The 20359-nt window shown below is 37.4% G+C and overlaps 1 protein-coding gene across 2 annotated transcripts in view; it reads right to left on the bottom strand.

The window, feature by feature from the left end:
- The window catches only part of ATF7IP2 (activating transcription factor 7 interacting protein 2), a 64716-nt gene that overhangs the window by 19840 nt on the left and 24517 nt on the right, over positions 1–20359 (bottom strand). For both annotated transcript variants that reach the window (XM_034784782.1, XM_034784783.1), the window contains exons 2-6: positions 15997–16909; positions 11978–12111; positions 7540–7674; positions 7127–7210; positions 3975–4144 (exon numbers count right to left, since the gene is read on the bottom strand). In XM_034784782.1, coding sequence (XP_034640673.1) covers positions 3975–4144; positions 7127–7210; positions 7540–7674; positions 11978–12111; positions 15997–16900 — 1427 coding nt within the window. In that variant the 5' untranslated portion in view covers positions 16901–16909. The remainder of the gene's footprint in view (positions 1–3974; positions 4145–7126; positions 7211–7539; positions 7675–11977; positions 12112–15996; positions 16910–20359) is intronic.

Here is a 20359-nt window from a genome sequence, read left to right on the forward strand (position 1 = left end):
TAGTTTTAGTTAGAAGTTTGTCTTTCAAAATTTCTTAAAACCCATAAAAATCATAAAGCCATTTTTTCTTTCAAAAAATAGCAACAAGGGTCACAATATCCTCAATCTGGGGCTGAAGGTCATTTGGTTAAATATCTCAAAGCTCCTTGGCTCTGTTCCTAAATTAATACCGTTATCCTCACACCTAATTTTAGGAGACAAACCAGTTGTCTTTGTGGAAGCCAGCTTCAAGTCTGCGGACATGCAAACTCTTTTTATGTTTATTTGGACCAACAGATGATCCCCCCCCAAAAAGTAGTTTCTTGGCTTTCCAGTCTTAAGAACAAAGGCAACCCATTAGTATCCAAATTATTTGGTATAATCTCAAACCAAGTCAATATGACATCAGTTATTCCCAGTCCTCATGATAACCCTTCTTGCTGACTCAGGTGGAGGCACTATAATGAGACAGACTTTGTCCTTCTCTAAGAGACCAAGGGTGACAAGAAAGCTAAAGAGGACATGAACAAGGCTTAGCCTTCATACAGAGGCTTCCTAGGAAGGGCTTTATGGAATACTGCAAATAAGCCACTAAATGCCGTAAAAGTATAATTATGAGGAGACTCACAGGGAGCTTCTCTCTGGCTTTAGCAATCTTCAGAAATCAGTCTACATCCTACTTGTCCGTGTTTTCATGAAGTACTGGCTTCAGGAAGCAAGGGATGGGCTATTCAGGAGAATCTGCCCCACTGTCCAAACACCTCTGTCCTCTTATGCCTGAGCTATTTCCAATCATGTGCCACAGTGTTTCAAACTGCAGCACTATGGCATATGACATGCAGCAAGAGCAAAGAAGGCTCACAGTACACACAGAATCTGTCCTCTGTACTGGAAACACAGCACTCTGTAATATGGGTGACCAGATAGCAAGTATGAAAAATTGTTGCCTATATATGACAAAGCGCTTAATAGCGGGACATCTGGACACCCTACTCTGTATTGCAGAAAGTGGAGGTTTCGTAAAAAAATTTTATAGTCTCCAAATTCATGCTGCTTGAAGAGACAAGGCAGCAAATATATGAGGCCAAATGTCTTTCAATTCCATGAGAGTCAGGAATCAACCTGGGAGCTCAAAGGGGGCAAGTGTAATATAAGCTGGCCATTAAGCCTGCCTGCCTGCTTGAGAGAGGAGGTAAAAACTCTGGGTATGTGCTATGGCAGATATAGTCACAGTAATATTTAATTTTTTAAGATATGAGAATCCCAAAAGCTAGTGGGCAAAAGTCAAAACATCTACCTACAAAACTATCCACACAATGTAAATACAATATCTGTGTATGCATTTTCAGAAGCTTAACCAAATTTTTTAAAATTACATATTGAACTACTGAAAAGTAGGTGTATATGTTATATACATTCTACAACTCAGAAATTCAAAATAAATTGTAATAAGGTGCCATATATTAAAAAAACCTGGCCAGAGCAGCAATTTACTTTTAAAATGGTTATTTTCACAAGCGAAAAAGACTAGAAACAAGTCAATATAGTAGTTTCGGTTCTTATTGAACTAACAGAACCTTATAGAAAGATTCATGATTAACAGAACATTTATAATCCGCCCCGGCATGATAGCTAGAGATTGATGAATTTTAGAATAATTTGATTATTTCAGGACTACTGACTCCTCCAACCCCTTCACCATTATTTCCTGGCTTATACAGCTAGGCAAATGTTACATGAACAGATACTAATTTTGTGAATTTCAGAAAAAACATTTCAAGTATTTTTATTATTCTCCCAGCTCTAATTATGAAGAAAGATGTGACCTACTACATTAGCTTATTAGTTGTTCCTTCACTATGTATATCATACATGAATTTCACACAGCAAATATGCCACAAAACACTCTGACAACACAGGAGGTGTAGATAGATATAAAAATCAAGTAGCAGACCAGTAAAGAACAAAATTATTGTGCATAGAAAATTAAAGTTTTGGATGCAGCATATATCTGCCCACGTCCAATGCACGTACATTAATTGCCATATATTAAAAGACACCAATGTACTCAAATTATAGCAGAGATCGCAAAACAGGAAAAAATTCCTGATCGATGCAAAGACTTTCTAAAACTACAAGCACAGAAACTCAATGTCAAATGTAAGATATCTTAAAATTTTCAACTGGAACTTCACATCTCTGTTTCAAGTCCTCCAGTTCAAAATGTCTGGTTGATTCTGTTTGTACCCAACACACAGTGAAAATGTAGCCAGCTAATTACTGCTGCCCCTCTGGAAGAAGAGGCCCCACTGACCCTCATTTTCCCATGAAAAGGGCTTTCCTAGTTACCAAAAACTAAAGTTTATAAGGCAGACTTTTGGACTGGTGGACCCAAGAAAGACAAGACAAAAAGATTAATCTACCCTTCCTAAAGCTTTAACCCACTGTTCTGCAGTAATTCATCACAACCGGGAGGTGCAGGGCCACATGGTGATGAGGGAGGGGGTGCAGAACTATACAGGGACAGTGAAGTGACTGGTTGGGGGCACAGAGACACATGGGGCAGGGGAGAGGGTACAGGAACACATGGGGATGGGGAGTCTGAGTGGGGGTGGACGGACACATGTGGACAGGGGATGTAAGAGCACATGGGGGTGCAGAAACACATGACTGAATGGCAGAGGCTAGGGGTCAGCCAGGGTCTGCCTGGGAGAAGCTTCTTAACACTCCCTCCCCGCCCCCACAAGAAAACTTGTTACGTACTTTTTTCACCCATACCCAACAACCCTCCAAGTTCACACCCAGGCTCCTTCCCAGCAATTTACTTCCCTCTCCCTCAGCTCCTCTGTTACCCCTGACTCCCCCAAGCCTTTGCACTGCTTCTGAGGAGTGCGGGAAATAAGGGTCTGTATTGTAGTTTAAATGAATTACTCCGAGTTCTGTATTATTATGTCTAGTAAGGAATCTATTTGTCAAAAAACATTTCCTGAATCTTTTTTTGTTGTCTGCATTGTTACAGACATACTTGCTGACAGGTATTTTGAAATAAATGACCAAAAATAATTGAAACTTGTGTGATTATACTGTGTTATTTTGACAAATAAAATATGCAAAATTTTAAAATACTGAGTGCAGAATTTTTATTTTTTTTGGTACAGAATTCCCCCAGGAGTATCCTTTTTGTATATAAGCAAGATCTTCACTATCCTGTTTTTCTTGGAAAAACTTTATGGACTGGAGACCTAGTCATTTGCCGACATGGAAATTAAGAAATGGGTGTAGTGTGTGTTTTCAAATGGAAGGAGGATCAGGCCCTTGATAAGAAAACCACAGGAATCTATACTATTGACATCCATTAAACTAAGTCTACTCCGAATTTAGAGTCTTCAATGAGAATGAGTCAAATATGTGAGATTGCCTTGAGAAATTTAAGAAGAGTAGAGCGCTTACTAGAAAATACCAAAATATAACCGTTACCTCTTAAATTAGTAGTCAAAGCAGAACCCTCAAAGCTCTCATTCAATCTTTCTTTAAAATCTAAGGGCAGTACTATCGGTCTTCAACTGGACAGTGAGAAGTGGATCTGCTCTACACCAGAGATTTAAAATAATACTTATTCAGTTGGTTTCACATTTTGCCTGCCATCATTCTGCAGATTATTGGAGTTTACAAATGCACATACTAGCTATAACCAACACTACAGAAAAAACCCACAAAAGACAGGCAAGCAGGGTTGATCCCTAAGAGAATAAAAGTTGCTGTACCTGTCAAACTCATTAGTTATGGATATATGGACTGAAGGAACAAGCACAGCAATAGTAAGGGCATATAGACAATAATTCAGTTTAATCTATATATGGATGACCCAATTACTAAACCAATCTAGCACCTTTAGGAAAAGTAAAATTTGAAGAAAAAAGTAGATTCTTCCAACTATACAGAATTTGTGGGTTATATTTATTGATTTTTTTTGTGTGGTCATTATAGACACCTACCTTACATTTTCTTCTGCAACACATTCAGAAGTGGAACCAGTTTGTCTATGGGATGATGATAAATGTTTAACTGAAGAAATTGATTGTCCATTTATGTTATCAGGAAGTGGTGGAACAGATTTGGTTCGATTAAGTATCGCATTTTGCGAGTTTGCACCTGGAAGATTTGCCTGAGAAAAAGAAAAAAGTCACAAGTCATGTCAAAGTCATTCGTGTCCAAAACCAGTGCTGAGTTAGTCAGATGTCCTGGATTTCATGCACACCTTGTTTTCAGAGCAACAGATGGCATTTTTTGCCTTTGGGTGATTTGTGCCTTTTTAACCTCCCCCTCCTCTCCATAATTTACATTATATATGTAATTGTTAAACCAGAGCCTATCTTTACAATAACAAGAGATTAATATTTACAGATTCACTAGACACAAACAGCTATTAAATGGAAGAGACACTGATAGGAAATTAAAATTAAGTAATAAATTAACATGACTGTCAAATATCTAAACCACACAAAACCTACCAATCCCTTCTTATTCTGTGAGAAATAGTTAGTTCCACTATCGCCAATTTTGAGCTTGTATGAATCTCAAAACTGCCCTTGTAGACCAGACATTGAGGGCACGCAGGGACACACACAAAAAATAGAATTACAACCTTCTTCCTGAATATTTCCCACTCCCTGCCATGGGGACTGGGTGATAACTGTCATCTTATTGTTGGATGATGTCACCTTTCATCAATCTCCACACCCTGCCACTGTGTGTTAGTAACTCACAAAAGCAAAGCAATCATTTCTTTCCCCAACCTAAACATTTCGTTGTCTTCAGAGCAAACACTTAAACATATTCTGGGCCTAAGTTCTATTACACATATTAGTTCCTTTAGTTAACTAGAGAAAAACAATCTAGGTCATATAGTAGGGATATAAGCATGGAGTAGCAGCAGACAATTCTTCTATCAGGAGAATGTAAGAAGTCAGATTTTCAGTATCCATTACTACTAGTTTTGCTATTTTCCTGCTAAACTCTCTTGTTGTGTAGAGTTACTTGTTTCTTACACCCACTGAACGTTAAGTCAGTACAGAAACACTACTTCACTGTTCATGAACTTTTCCAATTAACATTACATTATTTGCATATCCGGGCTTATGCTATGTTTGAATAGCTGACCTCAGAAAGGAATATCATCTAATAATAATTTGGTTTGAAAAAGTTATCTGCTGTAATCTTCAGTAATCACTCATAAGTACCTTACTTGTAAATGATGATTTCCCTCTCTGCCTGAAGAATGTAAAAAATGTCAGACTGTGACATGGTGCAACTCACCACTGCGGTGCCTCCTCGGTGACACTGCCCTCTGGCTGTGCTACACTCTATGCTCCCCCGCTTCTGGGGGTCCTGCAGTCTACTGTCCGGCCACTCCCTTCAGTGGCAAACTGCAATCCACAGTCTAGCCACTTCCCATGTGGCTCCAGCACCCTCTTTGCCCTTGCATCAGGGCCTTAGACTGCAGATCCTTGCAGCCTGCCAAGAGCTGCCTTTAGCTCTCTGCCTGCAGCATTGCTCTGTCCAGGGTGCTTGCTGCCCTCTGCCTGCAAGGCAGCCAGTCCTCCTCCCTTCTCAAGCTCCAGGGAGTGACTGAAACTGTTCTGTTCTGCAGCCCTCCTTATATAGGCTAGCCTGGCCCTGATTGGCTGTTCTTATAAGCCTGTCTGTGATGCGCAGCCTCCCTAGGGCTGCTTTTAACCTCTTTTCTGCCAGTGTGGGGCAGACGCCCCATCACACAGACATAAAACCAGTTTTACAACACATTGGAATATTTATAATAAGGGTGAGATCTTATATTCAATGTACAAACAATTCTTACTTAAATTAGACTTTTGCATGTGGAAGAAATGTAGACTTGGACCCAGAGTTGGTTTCAGAAACCAGACCTTTTCCTTTTACACAAGCACATTTTCCCTAAAAATGAATGTGATTTCCTAAAAGATGCATTATACAGAGAGTCAATATAAAGCAAAGGAAAAAAAAAGTGATATTTGCTATTCCCTTCTTCCCAAAGTTTAACAAAAATCTTCAGCATGACACAAACTATTTTGCTAAGTGGTAAGCATTTGCCATTAAGGAAGTTTTTTATTTGTATATAATATTTAATCGGAGTTACATTTTTCTAGAATACCATTGTGTAACAAAACAGTTTCTGAAACTTTTTCAGAAAAACACAACTGAGAAGCAGAGTAAGATATTTCTGCAATGAGACCTTTAGACCATGATTTTTAACATTTGTCATTGCATAAAGTTTATACATTTAGATAAAAAGCCAATTGTTTTATAAAAGAAAAAATAACTATGGCTCAGGTACATTTGACTAGTCCTACAATCTTTACTCAAATCCTTGGGACAAATCCTCATCCGTTTTAAACTGTCATAGCCCCACTGCAGTCAATGAAGCTATGACAATTTACACTAGCTAAAGAGCTTGCACCGTTAACTTTAAAAGCCTGCTAAGGGATCTCAAGCCACCCCTGAAAACAGTCTGAATTAGCATCCCAAGCAGGTTTACACAAAGCTTGGCACAAGTCTAAATCGTGGGTTTTCTTGGCCAACAAATCTTCAATTTTATGCCAAGAGATGTTGTCCATGAGGAAGCAAAAATCCCCATACCTGATATTTTCTTGGGCTATCATTCTGGCAGTATCGTATCCAGATCTCCAAGTGAAATGCTTGTGTTTTATTGACTATACTATTGAGGGTCTAAAGTACTCAATCATCTATGGGAAGGGATGTCAGCTGATACCTCAGAGGCTGCTCCTCCTGTCAGAATAGAGGCTGCTTACCTATGACCTCTGAAGCGATACAAAAGAAAAAAATAATTGTATTTTATTCTACTGAAAAACAAAACTTCTCAATGTAACAACTCAGTTGCAAGTAAATAAAATTCTTTTAACATTTTTTGAGTCCCAGTACCAGGTGTCTGTAGGAGTTCAGGTTTTTCTCTGAGTTGCTATTGTGTAATACAATACAATCTCCTCCAAATCTATTTTGTTATGTTTTCATCTTGCACGTATTTAGTATAAATTGTTTGTAACTGCCCACGAGTTCATGACTAATTGCTAATAGAATCCCTACGTTGAAGTATTACAGTATTATACTATACCTTACTAGTGACCATTTTCGATAATATTTTCTTCTGAAATGCTATCACAGTATTAATACGTCTCTCAAGCTTAGACACTTTCTTCTACAAGGAAAGAAAAAAGAGCATCACTAAGTGTTAACCTGAAATAGTACACACATTTATATATTTCCTACTCTGCACATATGATAAGCAGTAGCAAAACACTCCCAAACCGCAACTGAGATTTGTGTGCCATAAAATAAAGTAGTAACAAAACGTACAGCCTCCAATTCATATTTTTCTATGAATGAACAGAAGTGTAATCTTCATGCCAGTGCAAGCAATTCCAGTGCAAGTTATGCACACAATGTAGGTGCAATTCTGAAAATTTAAGACCTTCAGCAACAAATAAATTTACACTTTTAGGATACGCACAATGCAAAGAAACTTACTAGAAATGTAATAGCTATTTCTTCATGTTTTTTTCGACACTGTGTTTGATCAACTCTTCCATTTAAACTTTCCAGTTTATGGTTAAAGACATCATTATTTAAAATATCCACACGCTTTTGAATCAAGTGTTTGACCTATAATGGAAAAAAAAAAAAAAAAAGCTACATTTCAAATCTAGAAATCATTCATTGCTGAGGTAACGAAAATATACAAATAAATTAATTTTTTTAATTTTAACAAAGTTTTATTTTTAAAAATATTTATAAATTTAACCGATTCACCAATGTTCTGTGAATTATAAATGTAATTTGTAAAATGTTGTATTTTGTGCTTTGGCATTCCCACTCCCTTATAGCTCACCCAGTCTAGTGCAAGTCAACTGTTTGCAAGGACAATCATGCCTTCTGAATCTTGAGATATGGTTTATACAAAATTAATGATTCTCAATGTGGTAATGGTAACATATTGTAAATATTTCTCTAGTTCAGAGATAGCCATGGTTATAGTTGAATCTTACATGGATCTAGAAGAATAGTTCTCAAATTGTTTTTTTGTAGGTGCAATAGACCATCATATTTGGGTCATAATAGGATTTCCCCCCCCCTTTTTGTGGGTTGAGGATCAAAAGTGCTGAGGGGCTGCTGCTGCTGTTGTTGTTGGGTAAAGAGAATTGATACTGCTCAGTGAATGAAGACTGTATTCCTGGGAAACAAGCCTTTCCCCCACATCTAGGAGTGGGGAGCTGATAGGTGGGCTGGCAGTCTACCCTGGTTCCAAGCCCCCACCAGCTAGCTGCAACAGGCTGCTCTTCCTGCAAGCAGTGGACAAAGCAGGCGGCTGCCAAATGATGTTAGAAGGGAGCATTGCACAACTTTACACGAGCACGTTCCCTAATTGATCAGCAACGTAACGAAACAACGTTAACCGGGACGGCTTTAAGTGTGGAGTTACTGTATTAGAATCCTTTCAAGGAACAAATAAATTCTAAAGGAATAAGTAGACCTCTTAATAAACGGGAGATAAAATTAATGACTGAGAAATGGAATTTCTTTTTCTTATCTGACTGCAACAAGATGATGTAGAGTTTGGACAATTAAGTTAGGATATTAAAGCTCTAATTCAGTAAAACAGTATTAAATTGTTTGTTTAAAACGTATACTGTGTGTACATCTATATAATATATAGTTTTTTGTCTGGTGAAAAAAAATTTCCCTGGAACTTAAACGCCCCTATTTACATTAATTCTTATGGGGAAATTGGATTCGCTTAATATCGTTTTGCTTAAAGTCGCATTTTTCAGGAACATAACTACAACGTTAAGTTTTGTTTCCCTTACTCCCTTTGGATAGTATTAACTTATTCTGCACTTTTGCTGCTGTGACCCAAGGACCTCTTGGTGCCAACTGGCAGGGTGCACAGGGTTTTCCTGGTATCTGCAGGGTCAGATATATGAATAGCTGCTCACCAAAGGGTGGCATGTGATGTTTCTACCAAAAGCCAATAGCCCATTAGTCATTATAATCTTTCCAAAATGTATGTACAGATAATATTTAAGAAGTTCTGTATCTGTAATGTAAATTATGTTCTTAAGGATTTGGAGTTAAGGCTTGGTACCAGGTGGTGACATGTCTTAGACACAGCCTTGTCATGCAGGAAGTAATTGTCATTACACTGTATTTCATCTTCCAGCAGACCTGTGTACAGCATCAAGCAAACAAATTGTTTTGTAACCACTTAGCTTTCAGCTGAGTCCATTTTAAGTAGTGTCAAACATAGGTGGTTTAAAATGTTTTGATCAATTCACTAGATTCAGACAGGAAGTATAGTTTCTTGGAAGCCTTTTCAGTTTCAGATTTCAAAGCTTAATATGCAGTGTCATAAGCAATAAGGTATCTTTGCATTTTCATTTTCCAGTTACGATTATATCCAGAGTGGATTTGGTTTAAATCAAATTGATTTAAATCACTAGTCAGGAAGACTCAATTTAATCATGGTTTCTACATAAAACTGCATTCTTGTTGTTTGTTATAACCTTAATACATATTCTTCACAATTCAGAGATAGATGTAGGTTTCATTTTTAGAAGGTACACACTATACATTTTTAAACAGTGATTTATTTTGAAATTGAAGCAGATATTTATGAAGTCATTGGGAGGTGAACTATCTCCAATTCAACAGGTTAATCATTAATATTTGGAGGATTTTCTTGCCATGCTGCATTAGGAGGAGAACATCACCAGACAGGCATTTAAATTGTTTTATTTAACTAAAACAACAACATTAAGTATTCTGGATTTTTTTCTTCAATAGCAAACATATAATATTTTAACAAAACAAGCATATGTCCCTCACTTCTCCCATTTATCTCAAGACTTCTTCTCCTTGTCCCCACATCTATTCCAATCCCAATAATCTTCTATTCATTGAACTTTTTGAAACTTTGCACTTTTAGAGAAAGGTAAGCGACTGACTCTGTGTACACAAATTTGCAGAGGGACAATACAGTTGAGGTCTGTTATTTCTCACTTCTATATATTATTTATTTATTTAAAAATATTTTTGATGCTAACAAGCATGTTACCTCTGGAGACACAAATTCGCAGTTTGAAAACTGTAAAACTAAGCATCTCTGATGGTATCTTCTAGATAGAGCACTGAGTCCCATTGGTAGATAGAAAGATTAACCTAAATAATTTATACGGAAGCATGTGGAACTCCATAAGATTGGGTCCCTAATCCATGAACTATTGGAACTCATTTACAAAACTTTTCTTAAACATTACATGAATATTTTGTCTCATACTATAGAATTAGAATTTATAATATGCTGTCTCATACCATGATGAGATATCTTTGAGCTATAATGTATCTTAATTAAAACTATCTTTAGATCGGATTATTTTGATAAAATGCTTTTTGAGGAGGAAAAAAAAACTATTTTTTTTTAAATCATTGATTTTTATCCACCCTGATTAGAACAGTTAGAAACAAGAATTCCACCAGCTATGTCTCATGTCGTTTAGTTATGTGGAGAAACAAATGTTACAGAAAGCTCAAGGTTTTCAAGCTTTTGCCATTAGAAGCAGCTTTCCTTGCTTTCACCATTATGTTACATCACACTAGTAAGGCAAAGTGCTCCTCAGTCAGTTTTCCAGACACAGCTTTGTTGCTTTCACAAATTAATTCGTAAAAAACAACATTTTCATTCATATTCTCTCTATTCTCAGGTTCATACCCAAAAATCTCAGGCAGTCTCTATTTTTCTTTTGTGTGTTCTATACCATTGCTGAGAAGAGTTCAGCTACTCCCAGTCAGCAGAGAGGCAGAACACAACCATTTGAGGTCATATTTTCACATGTAAAGGTCTAACTGTTTCTCTAGCAGGAAGAGAACACTATCCCGTTTCCACTGAAACCAATGGCAGGTTCCAATTAACTTCAACGATGTAAGATTGTGTCCCGAAATCCTATGGTATTTGAAACAGGACAACACATGAAAATAGCTGGAGTTCAAACCACAGTTTATGATTTTTATCTGTTTTCTTTGAATTTCATGAAACTGAAAGTGTCAGGTGAAAGTCTACAATAAGAATTGGGGTGAAATCTTGGCATCACTGAAGTCAATGGGAATTTTACCACTGACTTCGATAGAACCATGATTTCACTCAGGGTATTTAATTGTCTAAATACATAAATAAATAAATAAATAAATAAATAAATGGCCTATCATGTTCTGTCTGAGCCACTTAAATTCAAGAGATGACTTTTTCTTGGTGGGAGTCTACAAGAGTTCAAAGTGAGCAACTTAATATATCCGAGGTTCTATGCTTTAAATCTCTAGCCCACCAAAACCTAGCAGCTAACACAGACACATTCAACTAAAACAGGAATGAAACAACTCAGATGAAACTTTCAGTTAGCAACTCTAATGGGAATGAAGTCACAGCTCTGATCAATTCTGACCACAATTTTTATCTTCTGGAAGATAGGACTGTGCCAATTTGTCTAAGCTATTTTAGCAAGTGAAAAAGGAAACACACTATTTGAAGTGTTCTCGGGTTACTCAAGAAGAAGTTGAGTAAACACTGAGTTTAAATGAATGTTACTTCATCTACTAAGACATGCAAAAATTGGGTGTATTTATAAAGTAATCCATTTTATTTATTTGTCTTTATATGGCAAGGAATAATTTTCAAATTTCCAGACTAATGGAAGAACCAATTTAGAATTATTAAAGTTCTTAAGTTTCCTCAAACCAATCTGAATTCTGTCTAGAAAGACAATTATTCACATCCATAAAATTTGGCTTAAGTAGTTCAGCACAGCTGACAATTATACTGAAGTTAACATAAAAACTACTTTCAACAGGACAATAACTAAAACATATAAGCATATAGCATATAAAGCATATAAGCATATAAAATAAAGCAAGTTACCTTTCCCAAAAATTTTTCCTCTTTTTCTGGCACGGTACAAATATTCTCTTTTTTGTTTTCATCAGCAGTTTTGAAGCGTTTACAATGACTGTCTTCCTTGCTTTCTGAACATACCCTCTTCCTTTGAACATTGTCTTAGAGAAAAAAAATGACAAACATTTACCTCACAAATTAATTTTCTTAACACTGCTATGTGAAGAAACAAACTTATAATTAATGTCTTGGTAAAGTACAGTACCATTCAAAGCAGAGGTTAAATTTGTAAATGTGGTTCTATTCCTTAATTACATTACACCATAGTTTGGTCTTGGCATTGAGTGGGAAGAAGAATCTTACTACTTTTTTATGGTAGTGAGGGGGAAACCATGAGCCCAAGTAAAATGGAAAAGGCAAGGTCACTGACAGGGTGCCAGACAGACACTTTTCCATAGCCAAGTGCTAAGATCATTTTTAATTCTCAGGATGTCTTGCACTGGGACAACTGCCAGGAGCTGGCTACATCTCTCTTTCCCCAGTAGTGATAACATGCCGTCTGCTACTCCCTAGAGACAAACAATTCAGAGAGAAGAATATGCTGCTCCTATTGCCATAGAAAAAAGGTAGATGAAGGGCCACTTCAGGTGACCAAAGGCTCTTTTCCCCTGCATTACCCTAGATAAGTGACAGACAGGCTGTTATCAACTATACTATCTCTACTTCTCAGACAGATGATTCTTCTCCACAACAGCCACTGGACCTCCCTACATTTTTTAAGTAAAGAACTCACTTGCTTCTCCAAGCCAGATTAATTAAGAAATGAGGTGTGGGGGGAGAGAGGGAGGAATTCTGAAGCGTTTCAGTGAGTAGAGCAGTCGAGACTTATGAGAGTCTCTTCTTTAATTACCTGGAATTTAGAGGTGGATCTTTGAGAGAAGGGATCAATTCTCCTCTGATTTATGTGATCGCACATGGTGTAAATAAATGTAGAATTTGCTTCAGATGCCTTGGAATTTCCATTGAACGTCTCCTATCTTCGCTTTGTGGAATTATACTGGCCCCTCTTTTTTTAGTTTCAAGATAACCAAAGGGAGCCTCTAGCTCAGCCTGACCTTTATTATATTTTCACTCTCAAGCTATACAGAGTCTGGGTTTTGGAGACAATCCTCCTGGAAATGTTGAGTGGAGTTGGGAAATATACATTTCAAATTTAGATCATAGACAGCAGCTCCATCTTTTAAGGACAATACTAAAAAAGTCAACATTTTTCCTGATTTTCCTGTTTCTTTCTATCTCCCTGGATAAACTCAAAACATTTTCTGTCTCTCAGATCCCATCTCACCTAATAATGCTAAAAATAAAGTTTTTTCCCCCTGGCAATTTTTTCTCCTGAGTGCTATAATTAACATACTGTCATTTGTTCAGCAGCTACTCCTAGACTTTATACCAGAACACTTGGAGAGAGAATTTTAATAAGTGAATTCTAGCAAGTGTTGAGCGCTTCCTTTTTAGTGTGGGAGAGGCCCACAGACAAAAGGGGAAACTGACTTACTAGACATGGGAAACAGGGAAAATGATGAGACACAAAGTGATGTCAAATAACGAAACTAAAAAAAAAAAAAAATAATAATCTTCTGGTTTGTTCCTCTGAATTTTCAGTTACAGCTATATTAAATGTTCCTTCTAATCGGGGGGGAGGGAGGGAAGGGGGCGGTGGGGGAAAGGGTACAGATAGAATTGTGATTAAGTTGGCAATGTCCTTGTAAAACAACAGATACCCATTTTTCTATTTTCATACATTTTAAGCCCAGAAGGAAACATTTGATCCTCTAATCTGACCTGACACATAACGTTCCAAATGTGACATAACACAGTACAGGTTTCCTGAGTCTGCAGAGACTCCCCAGGTTTTCCCAAGCTGAAGCTAAAATTTAACCAGAGTCTGGTCAGTTTTATTGGTGCTATTCTGAACCTTGACTATGAGGTAAGAATTGTATGCAGTGTTGTTGTAGCCATGTTGGTCCCAGAATATTAGGGAGACAAAATGGATGAGGTAATATCTTTTTATTGGACCAACTTTTGATGGTGACAGAGACAAGCTTTCGAGCTTACTCATAACTCTTCTTCAGATCTAGGAAACTTTACACAGCTAAATACAAGATGGAACAGATTGTTTAGTGTAAGTAGTAAACACATATTTCAAGGGACCATTCAAGGTGAAGTGGTCTATTAACACCCCTTCAGTCATAGGGAGGAAATGGGGGGGGGGGGAGAGATGGGAAGGAGATGGGGAGGTTGTTAGCGGGTTATAACAATCTATAACGCTCTATTTTTCTTTTTCCCAGCGTAAACAAGACTCTCTAACCATGTTTGTGGACCGGCCAAACGAGTTACCTCATCCTCCCAGCTGTTTGTTTAGTACACTATAGAGCATACTGCCTAATAGGTTATTAATTCTGCTCTGTGTAGGTGTCCTCCAACCACCTTACAATTGCTGAAGCACTATCAGACAAATCCCCAAATTTTCCCCAGAATGCACCCATGCGAATATGGCAAAGCAGTGGGCTAGATGCAGATGTACAAACAAGACTGTGATGACAGAAAAGTTGCTATGTGAATACAAAACTAAACCGTGTTATTTGTAACCAGTTAAGAGGACAATGCCCCTAACTGTCCTCTTAACTGGTTACAAAAATAAAATAAAATAAAAAAATGTTGAAGTGACACTTGTGGAGGTGGCTTTAGTTTCACCTGAAAAATTTCCAAATAAGGATCACATAAACATATTCAGTGGACAATGATAAAGGATTTAATATTGATTGCCATAGGCCTGAGGGAATCTTGAGCACATTAGTAGTCATTATAGTTGTGAAATAACTGATAAGCAGTTCTAGGAATTCCATCACAGTTACCTATTCCATACAAGCCCCAGAGATCCAAGCACCAAAGCCAACGAAGTTTATTAGGCTTCTTTATTCAAAAATTCTGCATAGGGCACCCTAACACAATCAGGGTTTAATCACAATTAGTGACAATACTTCAGCACCATTTATCCTAGTCTATGTGTTCAGCATCACGTCAGCTAACATGGTTGTTAAACATGTTCAGACATGGTAACATTTCACAGTATAGGCCAGGCCTAAGTAGACAGAGTGAACTGGAAATGATATAATAAAACTGTTTGGTCACAAGAGGCAACGCGTAGCCTGCAAAGGTTTAAAACAAAAAAGAAATAAAGAAAAGAGGTGCCTATGAAGTTGATTAGGCAGGATCACCTAACAGTTAACAACATACCAATTGGATGATTTACTTAAGAAAAAATGTCGTAACATTTTGATACATCCTTCTCTTCGCCTTTGTTTCATTCTTGTCCCCTCAGCCCAATGTATTCACCTTGGATAGGGCAGGCCAACCTCACTGCATTGTTTTTCCCTTCCACTTATTGATGCCTGAGCCTGCTTTTCTCAAACAATTACCTGTCCTATATTAGACAGCCTAGAATAACCGCTTCAGAATGGACTTGCTCATTTTCCTGTGTCTCTTGTTTTCTATTCTGAGTTTTCAGTAACCATTCAGTTCCATTCCTTCTCACCATTATCTATCTTATTTTCTTTTTCCATTTATTCCTGCCTTCACTTTTCATTACTTAATTCACTCTTTGGTTTGGGAAGAGAGGAGTGGAAGAGAGGAGAAACCCAATCTCCTTCCTCTACTGCATATCCTAAATCTGTTACATTTCTCCTCCTGTTTCAACACAGAGTATGAACACTTCAATGAAGCAGAGAAAGTGGAAATGCTGCATCTGGACTAGTAGTGCTTAATCTATCCAAGATGCTTCAGCACTACACACTGGCAGGTCAGACAGACTAAAACGGCACCAAGAATGGTGAAAGAAGAGAGAATGTGTTTGTTCAAACACACACCCACACCCATGACCTAAAGAATTTTTATAACAAGATTTCTGTAAATTTAAAAGCTAAAATTTAAGAAGTTATCTTGGAAACAGTCAAATTTATCAATCATTAGAAGAAGAGAGTGCTTACCACCAATACTATATCCAGGCGATGTATCCTGCAGCATAACAGCAGCTTCCACATCTGGTGAAATATTTGGACTACCATTTCCGTAGGATGTTTTACTCTCCGAACCATCAGCTATTCTATCTGTCCCAGGCAGTGTGGGGGTAACTGAATTAGTAAGGTTATATTTGTGCTTCACATCATTTGAATCAGATATCACGTCTACCTTTTTTAATATGGGAATAACCTCTTCTATTGCACTATTTATTTCTGTTGTTGTGTCTATCTTTTCTAAAATAGGAATAATCTTGTTAGTTCTTTTTTCATCCCCAGAATCACTGTTAACTGGATCGTCTAAACAAGCATTCTCTTTTAACTGGTCAACAGGTAGGTTATTTGGTTTTGAATACAAATGCACTTCAACTGGCTTGGAGGATGGTGTATTTAGTTCATTTTCATACCATTTATGCAGTATATCTTGTAAACACCCAGCATTTAGGAACTGTTTTGCATCAGAGTTTTTGTTACAAGATTTCTTATGGAGAGGTTCTTGGGATTCTTCTTGACAGTTTTGATCAAAATTTGTGTCATAAGAACATTGTTTTACTTCTTCATTTACTTTTGAAGTAACACTGAACCCCTGTATTGAGGCTGTTAATTTTTGAGGTAACATTTCACTTTTTTCAGGGAACGTATCTGTTTTTGATTCAGTTGGTGAGTTTCCTTTTACAGAATCATTACTTCTGCAGTTTATGTCCACCGTATTTAACTGAACATGGTGATCCTCAGTATGCAAGCCGTTTAGAATCTTTCCTTGTCCTGAAATATTCTTTGTTTTACTCAGCATTTCCACTTGTTTTCGACTACTTGGAGTCATTGTTTTTCTTGCTCTCAAAGGCTTTTGGATGATTGTATTTGAACTCTCCATCTTTCATGCCTTAAAACAAGAAAAAAAAAATTAAAAACAAGAAACAATCCTCTATCCAATGTCAACCTGAAGCCACTGGAAGACTTCTGGCAGTTCCAGCAGTAAGCACAATAGCCACCTCTACAGTACTGTTCATATTTGGCACAAAGGAACTACCTCCCAGCTTTTTCAACATGTAAGTGAAATGAGAAGCTGGATGAAAAGCAGCAGGCTATACTTAAACCCAGGTAAGTCCATAGTGATGCTAGTAGGAAAAGAGAAGTACTTTGAAGAACGGGACTCTCTGCAATATCCCCCATTATGAAGGCCATCTGCCCCCAGATTCTTAAATCAGTCCATAAGCTAGGATTTCTTTTGTACTCTTCAGTGCTACTGGATGTCCGAACAGCAGGATTGGCAAAGTGTATTTCCTTCCATCTGTAAGTGGTTGGGAATTTTTATCCCATCCTACTGGATGCAGCCATGGCTATGTTGATCCATATAGTCAGAACCTCCAGGCTTAAATACTTGGTACATGCCCTCCAACACAGACCTCTCTGAACAAGCTCCTATGCTTCAATTTCTAAACTGGTTGCCCACAGAATATAGTCTAGTTCAAAGTCTCTGACCTGATATTCAAAGCCATCCACAAAATTGGCCCTAGCTATCCAAAATATCACTTCTCCCTCCATGACTATGGATCTCCCAGGACAGTTACATTTCCCTGGAGCAATGAAACTGTGAGTCTCGTGAGCTTGAGACACAGAATTTCATGGGAATATGACTTTTAGACAATGGATTTCAATTCCACAGATTACAGCCACCACAGGTGTCATTTCATTTTATGAATGAAACAACTCATTTCTTATATTCACTTTCCTTCAATAAGTTTTTCACTCTTTCCTTCATCACACTCACTTGCATATAAACCTAAAAATCCTTTAAAATAACTACTTTATCCTATGATCGGAAAGGGGGAAAAAAAAAGACATATATATATATACACAATCAGAAGAAATGAGAAGGCTCTTAGGATCAATTTCTAAAAACTTTTATTCTGAAAACAGAGTACACAATTTGTTATATTACACACACACACACACACACACACTTACTTCAAACCCAGGTTTAAATCAATATCTTTAAACATTTTCAAAATCATAAATTGTGTACTCTGTTTTCAGAATAAAAGTTTTTAGAAATTGATCTTAACAGCCTACTCATTTCTTCTATGATTTTTGGTTGGGAAAAAACGTTCTCAGACCTCCCACAGCAAATGTGTACAAAGTCAGTAATTGACTTTTGTTATACAGAGCAGTGTGGGGAAAAAGAACTAGGTGGCCTTCTTTAGGACAGCCAAAGTAACACCGAAGGCCCAAATTCAGGCCCTCTGACAGAGGCTGACTATATAAACGGCCTTTACATAGAACAGTACAGGCCAGGGCCTGAACAAAACTAAGCTGTATAATTCCCTGCCAAATACGGTCATGGGCTATGACCAGAGGAGGGAGGGAAAGAAAGCAATGCGAAAGGCCTTAGCAACATGATAACCGCTTGTTGATGAAAAACATGATAACCGCTTGTTGACGAAACATAATAACGGCTTATATGAAGAAATTACTTCTAGTAAAGGCCAACTTCTCCTATAGTTCCAGCTATCTGCCAACTAGCTAATCATATATCATCTTTGGGCGTCCCGTAATAAACCCCTATGATCCCAGAAAAAAAACAATATGTACCCTGACGAGAACAACACTCCAACTGGTGCCAAGTACCACCCATGTTGGAAACCACCAAGTAACCCCCCACCCAATAGGCACCCAATTCTTGTAAATAATGAGGAAACTGCCAGGAAAAAGGGACAGACCCCAACTCTTATTTTCGCATAAATGACGTATTATTTGTACTATACTTGCGGTTTGACGGAATAAAAGCAGCCTGAGTGCTGTGCTAGGTGTGGTAGTTTTCAGACTGCTACCCCAACGCGTTGGTATGTATTGCAATAAACTGGCCTCAAGCTTGAGTCTGTGAACTAAAATCAATGCGTGGGTGACTTTTTCCACGACAGCAGCTACAAAACATAGCAGTCCCAATGTTAAGAGAAAAGCTCAGTTTCCCTGTCCTATGCAACCAATAAGGCAATACCTGCCTCCAAACCTAAAAAGTCCTATGCTGATACCTACAGCCCATCAGATGACACACCTTATCACCAACATCCTCTTTTCTTCATGTCACTGAAAACATGCTAGCCAAGTCTGCTGAAAATTAACAATTAGCTACTTAGACCACAGGCTGAGATGATCTTGATCATAATATGGAGTGAAGTTTAGAGTCATACTGAGCCCAATTCTATTGTCCCTATTCTGTTGGTCTACAGCAGACTGGGAAAAATCCAGAGTTTTGGATTGATTAGATGTACCAAACACTACCAAGAAAAGAATTAAGGCACTAGAGGTTTAGATCCATACACCAGTACAATAATTGTGGCTTGAGAAAAAAAAAAAAAGAAAAGAAAAAAAAGCCGGTCTGCTCTGTGATACAGTGACTATTTTTGGTACAAAAAGCAATGCAGCACTCTCACTGACAAATCTGCAAGTGTATTTAAGACCAAAGAGAAACAGCCACTACTGGAGGTAGAGGACAGTGAGAGCAGTCATGACGTGGATCATGTTATCAAAGATCAATAGATTTATTTATTTATTTATTTAAACACACATTTAAATTTACTTAGTAATTAAAGAGACCTCAGAAAACTCAGCTTAACTGAGTTTATTAAACAATTGTTAGTCAGCAAATAACAAAGATATACTTTTCCAAGACGTATAGAACTGAGCATGCAGCCAATGACTGTTTGACTCTCATGCTGCCTGGTTGTTATAAGCATATTAAGCTGTAAGTAAATACTAGATTGTTCAGTTTCATTCTCATTATTTCCTCTTTTTTCCATACAGACATCTCTTATTTTTGGTATATTTATGGTTTTCAGTTACACAATCAAACATCTGTTATTTACTTATGTCTTATGTCTTTTTAGCAGGTACATCATATGTTGCTAACTTAAGGATTTGTTACTTCATCACTAGAAGTATTAACAATTCTTGCAAAGGTTCCATCTTTCTGGTAATTCTAACAAGCTAATATTTTTCTTCTTCTTAGAATAATTGCAAAGCATTATGGAGTCTGTCTCACAGACAACCTACAAGACTTTCACATCAGATTTATAGGTCAACAGTATCAGCCTTGTCACTTTAAATTTATTTATGGTGATACTTACTTAATTATGAGCAAAGAAGCTATAAGTAAGGCATCCATGAGTAAATTTCTAACTTATTAAAGTCATATAAAGGTAGCAAATAAAGCATCATAGGACAACAATTAAGAGGAGCAATCATTTGCAAAAAGTTGTTGGTTCAATTTAGATTACTGATCAGCAAGACATCAAACCCAATTGAGCTTAGTTATCAGTCAGACAGACCAGCA

Source organism: Trachemys scripta, chromosome 10, assembly GCF_013100865.1.
Source record: "Trachemys scripta elegans isolate TJP31775 chromosome 10, CAS_Tse_1.0, whole genome shotgun sequence".
Taxonomy (NCBI): Eukaryota; Metazoa; Chordata; order Testudines; family Emydidae; genus Trachemys; species Trachemys scripta.